The following is a 16,430-nucleotide window of genomic DNA, read 5'->3' as shown; positions in this document are numbered from 1 at the left end:
CATATAGGATTTCTGAGGTTCTTAATCCTGTGTCTTTTCGTTTGACCCTTCCAGCTTCTTTTTCCATCCATAACGTATTCCATAGGTCATTGTTGCGGAGATACGTGGTACCTGTGGTTCCATCCGTTGATCCTCCTGCCCCGGTTTTGGTTGAGGGGGAGTTGGAGTATATAGTGGAGAAGATTTTGGATTCTCGTGTTTCGATACGGAAACTCCAGTACCTGGTTAAGTGGAAGGGTTATGGTCAGGAAGATAATTCCTGGGTCTTTGCCTCTGATGTTCATGCTGCCGATCTGGTTCGTGCCTTTCATTTGGCTCATCCTGGTCGGCCTGGGGGCTCTGGTGAGGGTTCGGTGACCCCTCCTCAAGGGGGGGGTACTGTTGTGAATTCTGTGGTCAAGCTCCCTCCTGTGGTCATGAGTGGTACTTCGGCTGGTTCTGTCTATGAGCTTCCTCTGGTGGATGTGAGTGGGGCTGCGGCTTCTGAGTTTCCTTCCTCAGGTGACGAGGTTAAGTCGTTAGGTGCTGCTCTATTTAACTCCACCTAGTTCTTTGTTCCTGGCCTCCAGTCAATGTTCCAGTATTGGTCTTGCTTTCTCCTGGATCGTTCATGTGGCCTGTCTGCCCTGCATAAGCTAAGTTTTGCTTGTGTTACTTTTGTTTGCTATATTTTCTGTCCAGCTTGCTATATTGGTTTTTCTTGCTTGCTGGAAGCTCTGAGACGCAGAGGGAGCACCTCCGTACCGTTAGTCGGTGCGGAGGGTCTTTTTGCCCCTCTGCGTGGTTGTTTGTAGGTTTTTGTGCTGACCGCAAAGCTATCTTTACTATCCTCGGTCTATTCAGTAAGTCGGGCCCACGTCTCAGAGCTCGTCCTATGTTAGTAACTATCAGGTCACTTTGTGTGCTCTTAACCACTAGGTCCATTGTGGTTCTGAATCACCTGTTCATAACAGCTCTGCTTAGATATTCATACTGATGGCTTATGACAGGTCACTTATCCCTCAGTGACATGCCCCCTATTTTACATACTGAATATAATATGGTTTGGGTAAGAAATTAAAAATCACTTTCATCAGGCAGGTGGCGGCAGCAGCGCCTGCGCTGTATCATGATGCAGGAGATAAAATGCATATTTTCTCTTCGCCACGACAGCACCCACTTGAGAGAGGGGATCCGCCCCTAGGAAGAGGAAACCCTATGGAGAGAATAAAAGGGGCGGTCCCCCTCGCTCCCACAGTTGGTTTCCTGTTCCTACGGGAGACACCTGGAGAGAAGAGGATGCCCAGCCTGGATGCCGCTTGCGCAGTTTACCTGTATAGGGACGGCAAGGGCTCCAGAGCTGGAAGCAGCGTCGGGGGTCCTGTGGCAGCTTCCCCCCTCTGCTGGCAGGTACCGTGAGGCCAGGATCGGGGAGTTGCCTGGCTCACGGATGTCCATCCAGCCGACCTGCAGGGACCGGATCGCTGGGGTAAGAGAACCTGTGACGCCATCTTTGATGGCGTACAGGCAGCGTGTGGCCTGGTGTTTTGTCCCCCCGGAAGTATTACTACAACTTCCGGGGTGATACAGGAGGAGGACGGCGCCTGCGCGATCGCTGGATGGAGGCACAGGCGCGTACAGCAGAGCCGCAACCCGGATGTAATAGTCACTTCCAGGTGCGGCAGGAAGAAGATGGCGGCCCCCTTTACAAAAGGACGCCGGCGCTGATACCCGGCGTCCATCATGGCATCTCCCCAGGACACAGCGTTGCCTTCATCGGAGGTCACCGCTATAACGCCTGGTAGCCGGACAAGCAGCAGCCGCAGGTCGTCTTCTAAGAGCGCCAGAGAAAAGAGATCGGACCGGTCGGCTCCTCCATCTGTGCCTCCGTCTCCTCCTCTTCAGCCGGTATTATGACAACAGCTTCAGGGGTGAGTGTTTGTCTACCCTATTAGGCTGATTATACTTCCCTCTTTTATCTAATTCCCTAGGCTAAAAGAACAGGGAAATCCAAACATAAGCAATGTGCTTTATGCTCTCAGCCGCTCCCGGATACTTATTTAAAGAAGCTGTGCCTGTCATGCATCGAATCCACCTTACATGAGGAGTCTTCAGTAAGGTCGGAAGCTATAAGAAGTATGATTAGAGAAGAATTACGAGCCTTTCGAAGCTCGGATAAAATTCCTGAGAGTAGAAAAAAATATAATTCTCCTAGATCTGAACAATCCTCTGATGTTGAGGATAAAGATTCGGACGGTTCCCAAGAGTTTATATCCTCAGAGGGTGAGCAGGATACATGCTTTCCTACAGGCAGTATTGACAATTTAGTCAAATCAGTATGTAACACCATGGGTATTGAAGATACAAAAACCCTTAAAACACCACAGGACGTGATGTTTGCTGGCCTGTCCGAAAGAAAGAGACCGTCTTTTCCTGTTATTCCAGCAATAAAGGATTTAGTCAAAAAAGAGTGGGAAAGCCAGGGGCAAAGAGGGTTGCCGTCTTCGTCAAAAAAATGCTATCCCTTTAATTACGAGGATTTCTCCAAATGGTCAAAAGCCCCGAAAGTAGATGCGGCAGTGGCATCCACTTCTAGGAAATCTTTACTGCCTGTAGAAGATTCGGGATCTTTGCAAGACCCGCTTACCGGAAAGCTGATTCCCTTTTAAAAAGAGCATGGGAATCCTGTACAGGAGCTTTCAGACCGGCTATTTCGGCTACATGCACTGCTAGGTCCATGCTAGTCTGGTTGAATGATCTAGAAGAAGGTTTGAAAGGTGGCCTTTCCCGGAATAAACTCATGTCTTCCATACCATTGATTAGAGGAGCTACTGCCTTTTTAGCCGATTCTTCAGCTGATTCCATACGATTGGCAGCCAAATCGGCAGGTCTAACCAACGCGGCTCGCCGCGCCTTGTGGCTAAAGGGGTGGAGAGGAGATCCCCAAACGAAGTCTAAGTTATGTGGTTTGCCATGCCAGGGTGAGTACCTATTTGGTACTAAGTTGGATGAAATTCTTACCAAAGCGGGTGAGAGGAAGAAGGGGTTCCCCAATAACACTTATCTTCCATCCTATAGGAGAGCGTTCCGAAAGCCCATGTTCAACAGAAGACGAGACTATAAGAACCAGGACCGTTGGGCTAATAAAGACTTTAAGCAAAAAGGAGCCTTTTTCAGAAAACGCCCTTTCAAACCCCGTTAGGACAGATCTACCCGTTGGTGGTAGGTTGTCCTTCTTCTGTACACAATGGCTGGCAATAACTTCTAATCCATGGGCAACTAGCCTTATAACTACGGGTCTAAAATTAAAATTTTCTCGAGTCCCTCCGGACTCATTTTTATTGACTTCCTTAACCCCTTTACCCCCAAGGGTGGTTTGCACGTCAATGACCAGGCCAATTTTTACAATTCTGACCACTGTCCCTTTATGAGGTTATAACTCCGAAACGCTTCAACGGATCCTGGTGATTCTGACATTGTTTTCTCGTGACATATTGTACTTCATGATAGTGGTAAAATTTCTTTGATAGTACCTGCGTTTATTTGTGAAAAAAACGGAAATTTGGCGAAAATTTTGAAAATTTCACAATTTTCAAACTTTGAATTTTTATGCAATTAAATCACAGAGATATGTCACACAAAATACTTAATAAGTAACATTTCCCACATGTCTCCTTTACATCAGCATAATTTTGGAACCAATTTTTTTTTTTGTTAGGGAGTTATAAGGGTTAAAAGTTGACCAGCAATTTCTCATTTTTACAACACCATTTTTTTTTAGGGACCACGTCTCATTTGAAGTCATTTTGAGGGGTCTATATGATAGAAAATGCCCAAGTGTGACACCATTCTAAAAACTGCACCCCTCAAGGTGCTCAAAACCACATTCAAGAAGTTTATTAACCCTTCAGGTGTTTAATAGGAATTTTTGGAATGTTTAAATAAAAATGAACATTTAACTTTTTTACACAAAAAATTTACTTCAGCTCCAATTTGTTTTATTTTACCAAGGGTAACAGGAGAAATTGGACCCAAAAAGTTGTTGTCCAATTTGTCCTGAGTACGCTGATACCCCATATGTGGCAGTAAACCACTGTTTGGGCGCATGGGAGAGCTCGGAAGGGAAGGAGCGCTATTTGACTTTTCAATGCAAAATTGACAGGAATTGAGATGGGACGCCATGTTGCGTTTGGAGAGCCACTGATGTGCCTAAACATTGAAACCCCCCACAAGTGACACCATTTTGGAAAGTAGACCCCCTAAGGAACTTATCTAGAGGTGTGGTGAGCACTTTGACCCACCAAGTGCTTCACAGAAGTTTATAAGAACCGTAAAAATAAAAAATCATATTTTTTCACAAAAATTATATTTTTGCCCCCAATTTTTTATTTTTCCAAGGGTAAGAGAAGAAATTGGACCTCAAAAGTTGTTGTCCAATTTGTCCTGAGTACGCTGATACCCCATATGTGGCAGTAAACCACTGTTTGGGCGCATGGGAGAGCTCGGAAGGGAAGGAGCGCAGTTTGACTTTTCAATGCAAAATTGACAGAAATTGAGATGGGACGCCATGTTGCGTTTGGAGAGCCACTGATATGCCTAAACATTGAAACCCCCCACAAGTGACACCATTTTGGAAAGTAGACCCCCTAAGGAACTTATCTAGAGGTGTGGTGAGCACTTTGACCCACCAAGTGCTTCACAGAAGTTTATAATGCAGAACCGTAAAAATAAAAAATCATATTTTTTCACAAAAATTATATTTTTGCCCCCAATTTTTTATTTTTCCAAGGGTAAGAGAAGAAATTGGACCTCAAAAGTTGTTGTCCAATTTGTCCCGAGTACGCTGATACCCCATATGTGGCAGTAAACCACTGTTTGGGCGCATGGGAGAGCTCGGAAGGGAAGGAGCGCTATTTGACTTTTCAATGCAAAATTGACAGGAATTGAGATGGGACGCCATGTTGCGTTTGGAGAGCCACTGATGTGCCTAAACATTGAAACCCCCCACAAGTGACACCATTTTGGAAAGTAGACCCCCTAAGGAACTTATCTGGATGTGTGGTGAGCACTTTGACCCACCAAGGGCTTCACAGAAGTTTATAATGCAGAGCCATAAAAATAAAACAAAATTTTTTTCCAACAAAAATTATTTTTTAGCCCCCAGTTTTGTATTTTCCCTAGGGTAACAGGAGAAATTGGACCCCAAAAGTTGTTGTCCAATTTGTCCTGAGTACGCTGATACCCCATATGTGGGGGGGAACCACCGTTTGGGCGCATGGGAGGGTTCGGAAGGGAAGGAGCGCCATTTGGAATGCAGACTTAGATGGAATGGTCTGCAGGCGTCACATTGCGTTTGCAGAGCCCCTAATGTACCTAAACAGTAGAAACCCCCCACAAGTGACACCATTTTGGAAAGTAGACCCCCTAAGGAACTCATCTTGATGTGTTGTGAGAGCTTTGAACCCCCAAGTATTTCACTACAGTTTATAACGCAGAGCCTTGCAAATAAAAAATATTTTTTTTTCCACAAAAATTATATTTTAGCCCCCAGTTTTGTATTTTTCCAAGGTTAGCAGGAGAAATTGGACCCTAAATGTTGTTGTCCAATTTGTCCTGAGTACGCTGATACCCGATATGTGGGGGGGAACCACCGTTTGGGCGCATGGGAGGGCTCGGAAGGGAAGGAGCCTCATTTGGAATGCAGACTTAGATGGATTGGTCTGCAGGCATCACATTGCGTTTGCAGAGCCCCTAATGTACCTAAACAGTAGAAACCCCCCACAAGTGACCCCATATTGGAAACTAGACCCCTCAATGAACTTATCTAGATGTGTTGTGAGAACTTTGAACCCCCAAGTGTTTCACTACAGTTTATAACGCAGAGCCGTGAAAATAAAAAATCTTTTTGTTTTCCCACAAAAATTATTTTTTAGCCCCCAGTTTTGTATTTTCCCAAGGGTAACAGGAGAAATTGGTCCACAAAAGTTGTTGTCCAATTTGTCCTGAGTACGCTGATACCCCATATGTTGGGGTAAACCCCTGTTTGGGCACACAGGAGAGCTCGGAAGGGAAGGAGCACTGTTTTACTTTTTCAACGCAGAATTGGCTGGAATTGAGATCGGACGCCATGTCGTGTTTGGAGAGCCCCTGATGTGCCGAAACAGTGGAAACCCCCCAATTATAACTGAAACCCTAATCTAAACACACCCCTAACCCTAATTCCAACGGTAACCCTAACCACACCTCTAACCCTGACACACCCCTAACCCTAATCCCAACCCTATTCCCAACTGTAAATGTAATCTAAACCCTAACCCTAACTTTAGCCCCAACCCTAACTGTAGCCCCAACCCTAACCCTAACCCTAACCCTAGCCCTAACCCTAACCCTAGCCCTAACCCTAGCCCTAACCCTAGCCCTAACCCTAACCCTAGCCCTAGCCCTAACCCTAGCCCTAACCCTAGCCCTAGCCCTAACCCTAGCCCTAACCCTAGCCCTAACCCTAGCCCTAGCCCTAACCCTAGCCCTAACCCTAGCCCTAATGGGAAAATGGAAATAAATACATTTTTTTTATTTTTCCCTAACTAAGGGGGTGATGAAGGGGGGTTTGATTTACTTTTATAGCGAGTTTTTTAGCGGATTTTTATGATTGGCAGCCGTCACACACTGAAAGACCCTTTTTATTGCAAAAAATATTTTTTGCAATACCACATTTTGAGAGCTATAATTTTTCCATATTTTGGTCCACAGAGTCATGTGAGGTCTTGTTTTTTGCGGGACGAGTTGACGTTTTTATTGAAAACATTTTTGGGCACGTGACATTTTTTGATCGCTTTTTATTCCGATTTTTGTGAGGAAGAATGACCAACAGCCAGCTATTCATGAATTTCTATTGGGGGAGGCGTTTATACCGTTCCGCGTTTGGTAAAATTGATAAATCAGTTTTATTCTTCGGGTCAGTACGATTACAGCGATACCTCATTTATATCATTTTTTTATGGTTTGGCGCTTTTATACGATAAAAACTATTTTACAGAAAAAATAATTATTTTTGCATCGCTTTATTCTCAGGACTATAACTTTTTTATTTTTTTGCTGATGATGCTGTATGGCGGCTCTTTTTTTGCGGGACAATATGACGTTTTCAGCGGTACCATGGTTATTTATATCTGTCCTTTTGATCGCGTGTTATTCCACTTTTTGTTCGGCGGTATGATAATAAAGCGTTGTTTTTTGCCTCGTTTTTTTTTTTTTTTTCTTACGGTGTTTACTGAAGGGGTTAACTAGTGGGACTGTTTTATAGGTCGGGTCGTTACGGACGCGGCGATACTAAATATGTGTACTTTTATTGTTTGTTTTTTTTATTTAGATGAAGAAATGTATTTATGGGAATAATATTTTTTTTTTTTTTCCATTATTTTGGAATATTTTTTTTTTTTTTTTTTTACACATTTGGAAAATTTTTTTTTTACTTTTTTACTTTGTCCCAGGGGGGGACATCACAGATCAGTGATCTGACAGTTTGCACAGCACTCTGTCAGATCACTGATCTGACATGCAGCGCTGCAGGCTTCACAGTGCCTGCTCTGAGCAGGCTCTGTGAAGCCACCTCCCTCCCTGCAGGACCCGGATCCGCGGCCATCTTGGATCCGGGGCTGGAGGGAGCGGGGAGGGAGGTGAGACCCTCGCAGCAACGCGATCACATCGCGTTGCTCCGGGGGTCTCAGGGAAGCCCGCAGGGAGCCCCCTCCCTGCGCGGTGCTTCCCTGCACCGCCGGCACATCGCGATCATCTTTGATCGCGTGTGCCAGGGGTTAATGTGCCGGGGGCGGTCCGTGACCGCTCCTGGCACATAGTGCCGGATGTCAGCTGCGATAAGCAGCTGACACCCGGCCGCGATCGGCCGCGCTCCCCCCGTGAGCGCGGCTGATCGGCTATGACGTACTATCCCGTCCAGGGTCAGATAAGCCCAGGGCACCTCGACGGGATAGTACGTCTAAGGTCACAGAGGGGTTAAGGTCTCAATCACAACAAGAGGCCTTCGAGCAGGAAATAATAACTCTCCTGTCCAAAGGAGTATTAGTGGAAGTCCCTTTTCATCAAAAAGGAAGGGGGTTTTATTCCCCTTTATTTTTGATTTCGAAACCAGACGGATCATATAGAACAATAATTAACCTTAGGAGACTAAACGTCTTCTTAGAGAACCAAACTTTTAAAATGGAATCTATTCGGTCAACTATTAAGCTTCTGTTTCCCCATTGCTTCATGGCAGTTCTTGCCTTAAAGATGCATATTACCATCTTCCAATCTTCAGTGAGCATCAACAATATCTACGGGTGGCAGTTATGATCAAAGGTCAAATTCGGCATTATCAATACACAGCAATGCCCTTTGGACTATCAATAGCCCCTAGAGTTTTCACAAAACTAATGTCAGAGGTAATGTCATATTTGAGGTTAAAAGACACCCTCATAATACCATATTTAGATGACCTTTTGATAGTAGGGAACTCCCTTTCTCAATGTCATCAGCGTTTATCTGATTCAATTTTGTCCCTACAGGAATTAGGGTGGTTAGTAAATTGGGAAAAATCTAGATTGTCCCCCACAACTCATCAAAAATTTTTAGGAATTATTCTAGATTCTATAAATCAAATGTGCTTCCTTCCCGAGTCTAAACAAATAGCAGTCATAAACAAGGTACAATCGGTGATTAACAACCCCCTAATTTCCCTAAGAGAAGGTATGTCCCTTCTTGGTTCCTTCACATCTTGTATTACAGCTGTTCCGTGGGCCCAATTCCATAGTAGAAAATTACAGTACACAATACTTCGGGAGGAAGAAAGATTACAGGGCCGATTAGATAGTTGTATTTCTTTACCAACAGACGTGATACAATCTCTCACTTGGTGGTTAAATCCGGATCATTTTACCAGTGGGGTTCCCTGGGTGGTTAAACCTTCAAAAACTATTTTCACTGATGCTAGTCCTAGTGGTTGGGGAGCACACTTAGGAGATCAAATAGTGCAAGGTCTGTGGTTTCTTAGAGAATCGGATGATTCTTCTAATAAAAAAGAGCTGAAGGCTATCTATCATGCCTTATCTAAATTCCTTCTGCAGCTACACGGAACGCATACAAGAATCCTTTCAGACAACATGACAGCGGTTGCATATATAAACCACCAAGGAGGAACAAGATCAGAAGCTCTCATGTCTATAGCCGACGACATTCTAGCCATAGCAGAGGAGCACCTTCTATCCCTATCAGCGCTACATGTGAGAGGAATCGACAATTCGAGAGCAGATTTCCTCAGTCGCCACACTCTCCACCAAGGAGAATGGGTTCTAAGTCGTCGTATCCTTTTCATGATAGTAAAAAAATGGGGCACTCCCGAGATAGACCTTTTTGCGACAAGACACAACAGGCAAGTCAAAAAGTTCGCCTCATTGTTCCGATCCGACAATCCAGATATCTTCGACGCCCTACAAGTGCCATGGGTATTCAAGAAGGCATATGCCTTTTCCCCGCTGATACTACTTCCGACAGTAATCAGGAAGATAAGGGAGGACAGAGCAAACGTGATCTTAATCGCTCCGTTCTGGCCCAAGAGGCCATGATTTTCCTGGCTGAGAGCCATGTCAATCTCAGACCCATGGATCCTCCCGGAGGATCAGGATCTTCTTTTCCAGGGCCCCTTCAACCACCCTCATGTGAAGGGTCTACGGTTAACAGCCTGGAGTTTGAGAGGCAGCTGCTAAAGATGAGAGGGTTTTCAAACAAAGTGATTGACACTCTGCTGTTAAGTAGAAAAAGATCCACTACCTCCATCTATGCAAGAGTGTGGAAAAAATTTCTAAACCTCTACCCAACGGCCCTGTCAAACGAAATTCATATTCCTAAGATTTTAGAATTTCTTCAAAAAGGACGCGATTTAGGCCTGGCGGTCAGTACCTTTTAAAAGTACACATTTCTGCGCTGGGGGCTTTATATGGTCACGATATTGCAGGTAATAAGTGGGTAGCCAGGTTTGTTGCAGCATGCCAGAGGTCAGAGACAGTTCGAATTCCCCATGTACCACCTTGGGATGTTAATTTAGTCCTCGAAGCTCTAACAGACCACCCTTTTGAGCCACTACATTCAGCTCACATAAAACATGTCTCCCTCAAGACAGCTCTTCTTGTCGCCTTAGTATCAGCGAGAAGAGTAAGTGACATACAGGCGCTATCAATAGATCCTCCCTTTATGTCAATATTCCCAGATAGAGTTGTCCTAAAGACAGACCCTTCATGCTTACCCAAAGTATGCACTAAATTTCACAGATCGCAAGAAATTTTCCTTCCTTCCTTCTATGATAACCCTACAAATCAGGAAGAACAAAAATACCACACATTAGATGTGAGGAGAGCCATATTAGCCTATTTAGATAGGACTAGTGCCTGGAGGAAGAGCAGGGCTCTCTTTGTTTCCTTCCAGGGTCATAGGAAAGGAGCTGGATTCACGAAGGGTACTTTATCTCGGTGGATTCGGGATGCAATATGTCTGGCCTATTCATCCAAAGGGGAGAATCCGCCTGAGACCGTAAAAGCACACTCCACCTCTGCGATAGCATCATCCTGGGCTGAACGAGCGGAGGTTCCAATAGATCTGATATGTAAGGCCGCAACCTGGTCTTCTCCTACTACCTTCTATAATCACTATAGATTAGACTTGTCTTCCTCATCTGACTTGTCACTGACTTAGCACGGTGATCCCTCCCAATGACTTTCTCTGAAAGTCTCTCAAGTGGGTGCTGTCGTGGCAAAGAGAAAACACCGGATTACGTACCGGTAATGCTCTTTTATAGAGCCACGACAGCACCCCTTCACTTCCCACCCTCATAGGTTTTTTTTTAGGAGCACGGTTGAGGGTGTTTGGTTCTTGTAGTTAGCCATACTTAAGTTAACTAATAATAAATGATAATATTGAATGACCTACTAAAATCTGGTGGGCGGTTCCTCGCAATCTCTGTAACCCAACTGTGGGAGCGAGGGGGACCACCCCTTTTATTCTCTCCATAGGGTTTCCTGTTCCTAGGGGCGGATCCCCTCTCTCAAGTGGGTGCTGTCATGGCTCTATAAAAGAGCATTACCGGTACGTAATCCGGTGTTTTCTTTTTATTTAGACATATAATTTTGTTTTAAGAATTTTTTTTTCCCCAAAAAATGGCGCCAGCGGCTGCGACAGTTCAATCGCTGCTGCCAGCACCATTTTGACAGGGAAAAAATAAATGAGGCTTCATCAAGATGGTGACGGCGGCGCCAGCCAGCATCATGTATCAGGACGTGATAGATGCTGCTGCACAGGCACGGCCAACGGCGCCATTTTGTTTGGAAAAAAAAAAATTAAAATGATCTAAATAAAGCAAAAAATATGTATATTATCCCCTGTATCCTGCCACAGTGCAGGCACCGCCTTGTGCCTGATGAATGTGAATTTAAAAAAAAAAGAATTTTTTTCAAACTATATTCTATTCAGTATGCAAAATGGGGGCAAGTCACTGAGGGATCAATAACCTGTCAGAAGCCATACAGATGAATAGCTAAGCAGAGCACCACATGAAGACCACCCCTCACAAGCCGCCCGAAGTCTCATCATCTCATTAACTGAATATAAAGATTAAGCAACAACCACAAGATGGACTTCATCACCCCAGGTATCATTGTAATCAGTATAACGACACCGAGCTGACACTGCCTGTAGGTTACTGTGCACAATGCTGCTGACGGGCTCCCTCTGTTTTCCGCTGCTTGTTTTTAACCTCATTACTTCTTAGGTCAGAGAATTTCAACTCCTTTTACTTTTTATTTCGGAAGGTGCTCAGTGTTTCTTGTACATAGTTCCAGATCTCCATGGTAATGTGTGTGGTCAGATTCAAGTTCAGCTCCTCCATGCTTCACTGCAAATGTGCAAATGTGTAGCCACTGAGCCATCTTGCACTGAAAGTCCATGTTTGACCCTTTTGCGAACTATATGACTAGGACCATTCGCCACATCAGATGGCCTTCTACAGACAACGGTCTAGAGCTACGTTTCCCTCATCCATGCAGGGCAGGTTCCTTAGTCATGTTGCAGGGCTCATGAATGGGTCATACATTGACATACAATGTTGTCACTTCCCGTTGGAAGCACCTCTGAGATGTGGATGGATTTTTTTCTTACAAAGAATTAGTTTGCATGTTATTTACATGGAGCATTGCCAATACAGCTGTGGTTTCCTCAAGGAGACTCTTTTTCTCTTCCAAACCTATATAAACAGAAATGACTTGAATTTGAGAGAGCTGTAGAAATGTTCTTTTGAATTTATGGAAGGAAAATGTCATACATCATTTTTATGTAGTCAATGTAATTACGGTAATTTAAAGTGGACTTCTAGCGGCCTGGTGATGGGTGTAATGGCTCAGTGTAAGGCAGCGGATTCAGCCAGCAGTCTTGTCCTTACTTGCAGATCAGAGGACACCATGCTGCAAGTTTGGATCCATTAGGAATTAATCAAGTCTTTTTTGGTGATTCTGTGGATGAAGACTCAGTGGGGCACACAGACATTGGTAAGCAGCACACTAGGCCACTTGATGACCCTATTTTGTGATTTTTGTTTTCTTTGGCTTACCTCTTCAAATTGGACAGATCCGTGGACATCATGTGGCTCAGCTGGACCCTCTTGGAATTTTGGATGCCGACTTGGACTCTTTTGTTCCGTCTGATCTTATCACTACACTTGATAAACTTGGTGAGAGTTCAGGACTGTAAATTGTCTTGAAGGCAGTGACACGAGAGCTGTTGTTGGTTTTGTGCCTTCTCTGTGATATTGCTGTGTTTCTCGCTCTATGTGCTTTCCTGCATAGTTATAGATGATAGCGCGGATTACACACTTATGCCACGTGATTTGATTTTGCTTTGTTTAGTGATCATAGCAATATTTTTTGCCTTTGCTTATAGATGTAGCCATAACCTTTTTTTTTATTTTTTTTTCATTTACGGAAAATATAAAATTTTGTAAACCTAAAGTTATGTGCTAATTTACTTGACGTGAATAATGGCTACATGTATAGGTAATAAAGCCTATGTTTTATGTCCACCATGTTGTTCTGTCAGTCGAGTGTGCAGTAGGAACTGTTTATTTTGGCTTAAATGTGCAGTATCCCTTCCAGAAAAACGTTATATTTTTGACTGTTTTTTAGCAGTGTTTTTGTTCTGCAAGCATTTTCTTCATGCCTAATGTTGGCTTGTATTGAAACCTTCCTTGTTTTGTAGGGTTTTTTCTCTCTCTTCTGAGTCAGTGGACAGTATTTTCTGAATATTTTTTTATGCCTTTTCGAAATGTAACCTATAGCCACAAAATACCCCCCCCCCCAAAAAAAAAAAAAAAACAAAAAAAAAAAAACCTGTGGAGCAACAAGTTTTGCACAAAAATGAACATCCCTTTGGTTTATGCCATTCTTACTACTTTTGAAAAAGTAAACGGGACTTTGTTGAAGAGCTGCGCTACCCACTGCCTGACAGACTATATAATATATACACCAGATCCCGATGTAAATTGAGGTGCAAATATTTGCCTGTCAGTGTACTCTGCATAATGTTGATCAATTGTAAACAGGGATCAATACACTAATACACAAACAATCACTCAGAAAGAGCAGAGCTGTGCTATGTATCATTACAAACACTTCCAGATCTCTCACAATGCGCTCAGCTCTCAGGCTGCTGTCACACTAGCAGTATTTGGTCAGTATTTTACATCAGTAAGCCAAAACCAGGAGTGGGTGATAAATGCAGAAGTGGTGCATATGTTTCTGTTATACTATCCCTCTAATTGTTCCACTCCTGGTTTTGGCTTACAAATACTGACCAAATACTGCTAGTGTGACGGCAGCCTTACTCTCCAACCCTCTCGCCATTGAGCTGAGATCTGGAAGTGTTTTCAGTAACCTATAATCTACCGTATGTATTACTTTCTCTGCAACAACTTTTTCATAATGTGGCCAGTTTAACATGCTCAAACTTGGATAAGGAGAGCCAGCTCAAATGTACTCTTTAAGGCCTTCTCACTCTGCCAGACAAATTCTGTTCTACCCTGATGAGGGGCAAATGTTTGTAGTTGGGTTGGGTCTCTAGCTTAGCCTTTAGGCTGTGTGTGCACGCTGCGTTTTTTAAAAACGCATACATTATGCATCCCATCATTTAGAATGCATTCCGCAATTTTTGTTCACATGATGTGTTTTTTTCCGTGAAAAGCGCATCGCGGTAAAAAACGCATCATGTTCATTAATTTTGTGGATTATTTGCTTTTTTCCCGCTATTTAATGCATTGGGAAGCTCCGGGAAAAAACGCGTCAAAAACGCGAAAAAAACGCATGCGGATTTCTTGCAGAAAATGTCCGGTTTTGCTCAGGAAATTTCTGCAAGAAATCCTGAACGTGTGCACATAGCCTTAAGGGTATCACATTAACTTTAGAGAAAGTTGTAAAAGGACAGATTTCTCCCAAATCTTTATCTTCAGTTCAATAACTGTGTTGTGTCCTAAAATTTGGGCCAGAACTAATGGGCTCTTTTCCTGTACTTATTAGCACAGTCATCCTTGTTCATTGCACAAATATCATGTGCACTAGATGGAGGCCCGATGTGATGGCATTGGGAGGGCGGTAATGTCACGATGGGGGCAGGCTTTGCAGCGTTGAGAATGTTTCCCCCATGTGCTCGCCCACCTATCCACTCTCTCTGCATTGTTTTTGTCCCAGCGATGCTGTTGCTCTTCAAGAGTCTCATTTGCCCATTGTTGTCTTCGACGTTGTGCCTTTACTGCTTTCCCTTCATTGTCGTACTTTTTAGAAGGAGCCATGTTGGCGTTGATATTTGCTTTTTTAAGGGGTTTTCCCACGAACAAAAGTTAATTTTAAAAATTGTCTGTCTGACCGTGTAAAGAACATACCACAGCTCCTGCGCAGGTGAAGAAGCAAAAGACAATACTGACAATACAACAAGAGATCGCAGAGGATACATTTTGTGAGGTAAAATATTTAAAAAAAAGTCAGTGAAATGTTTTACCTCACAAAATGTATCCTCTGTAATCCCCTGCTGTAATGTCAGTATTGCCTTTTGCTTCCTCCCCTGCCCAGGAGATGTGGTATGCTCCATACATGGTCAGACACAGACCATTTTTAAAATGAACTTTCGTTCGTGGGAAAACCCCTTTATTATGACCGACTTCCTCTGCCTCTGGACACGTCGCACATCTGCCACCGGGATCAGCTGAATGTTTAACTGCGCCTGCGCAGAATTCGCGCAGGTGCAGTAAATCAGACTGCCGCCATCCTTGTGCACACAGATGGCGGCGGTCACATATAATGTCACGGGGCTACCGCGACAGAGAGGTTCCAGAGAACCCCAACGCTCTGGGCCTCGTTCACACACAGTGAACAGAAGCTCTTCACCTGTATTCTGACCTGGCTGCTTTGTGCCAGCAGTGCAGGAGTTAACCTTATTGCTGAGTTGCTGAGAGCTGGGTCTCTCTAAGCTGAAGTGGATTTTGTAATCTGATCCTCTATATAGACCCAGTCCTGACTTCAGCTATTGTCAGTGATCAGTTCTACTGCCTGGCTTGGAGGTTGAAGGAGCGTAGTGTTGTTGTTTGAGGTTTATTTACAGAGATTGGTGTCTGCTGTTTTGGTTGCATGTTAAACCTGTTTTTCTTCCTAGTTTTCTCCTTCTCTTCCCTTCTATGTGTACCCTCTGTGGTTGTGTGAGCATTTGGTGAGTTTGAGACGTTGTTACCTTGTCTGTATACCCTGTTATTTGTTGTATTATTATACTGGTGCAGTCCACCTCCTTTGGGGGGAGAGGGGGCCACTGATAGGGCCTGCACAGGAGACAGGGATATGCTGGTGGCTCAGGTATCCTAACCATCATAGGTACCCCTGAGATAAGGGAATGCCAGGGCCCCATTATAGTGGTAGGGACAGGTGCAGGTCCCAGTACGCCGTCCTGCCCCTTTATCGCCGCTTACGGCGTGACATAAAAACTGCACATGCACTCCTCCTGCACAAAGATGGCGGCGGTCAGTAAATGATTCGGCTGATCCCAGCAGTGGCGTGTTTGCGACTGTGTTCTGCTGGTGGTACCGCGCAAGAGGCTGTGTATGGCGCATACAGTACGTGTGTGTGGTGCGTATGGCATGTACAGTGTGTGTGTGGTGCGACGGTGTTCCGCTGGTGGTAGCGCGCAAGACTCTGGTACCACCAGCAGTTTCCATATTGAGACACCATCACTTGGGTGTCCTAGTATGGCGGTCGGTGAACTTCCGCCGCTTGGAATTCTGGGATCCGGACACATCTGGACGGAACAGGATGTGAAGACAGTACAAGGTAATATATAATAAGATTAGCCCCTCTATCTCCATTTAAAAAGCCGCTTTCCCA

At 44.3% G+C, this 16,430-nt stretch overlaps 1 protein-coding gene across 3 annotated transcripts in view; it reads left to right on the top strand.

Moving 5' to 3' along the window:
* The window catches only part of OGDHL (oxoglutarate dehydrogenase L), a 129,777-nt gene that overhangs the window by 39,656 nt on the left and 73,691 nt on the right, over positions 1 to 16,430 (top strand). For 2 of the 3 annotated variants that reach the window (XM_069753145.1, XM_069753146.1), the window contains exon 4: positions 12,643 to 12,745. In XM_069753145.1, coding sequence (XP_069609246.1) covers positions 12,643 to 12,745 — 103 coding nt within the window. Of the gene's footprint in view, positions 1 to 12,463; positions 12,564 to 12,642; positions 12,746 to 16,430 lie in introns of all 3 variants that reach the window. The other variant, XM_069753147.1, reaches the window with a different exon arrangement.

This window comes from Ranitomeya imitator, chromosome 2, assembly GCF_032444005.1.
Source record: "Ranitomeya imitator isolate aRanImi1 chromosome 2, aRanImi1.pri, whole genome shotgun sequence".
Taxonomy (NCBI): domain Eukaryota; kingdom Metazoa; phylum Chordata; class Amphibia; order Anura; family Dendrobatidae; genus Ranitomeya; species Ranitomeya imitator.
The sequence above is the reverse complement of the archived record's forward strand: the minus strand, read 5'-3'. Positions and strand labels throughout refer to the sequence as shown.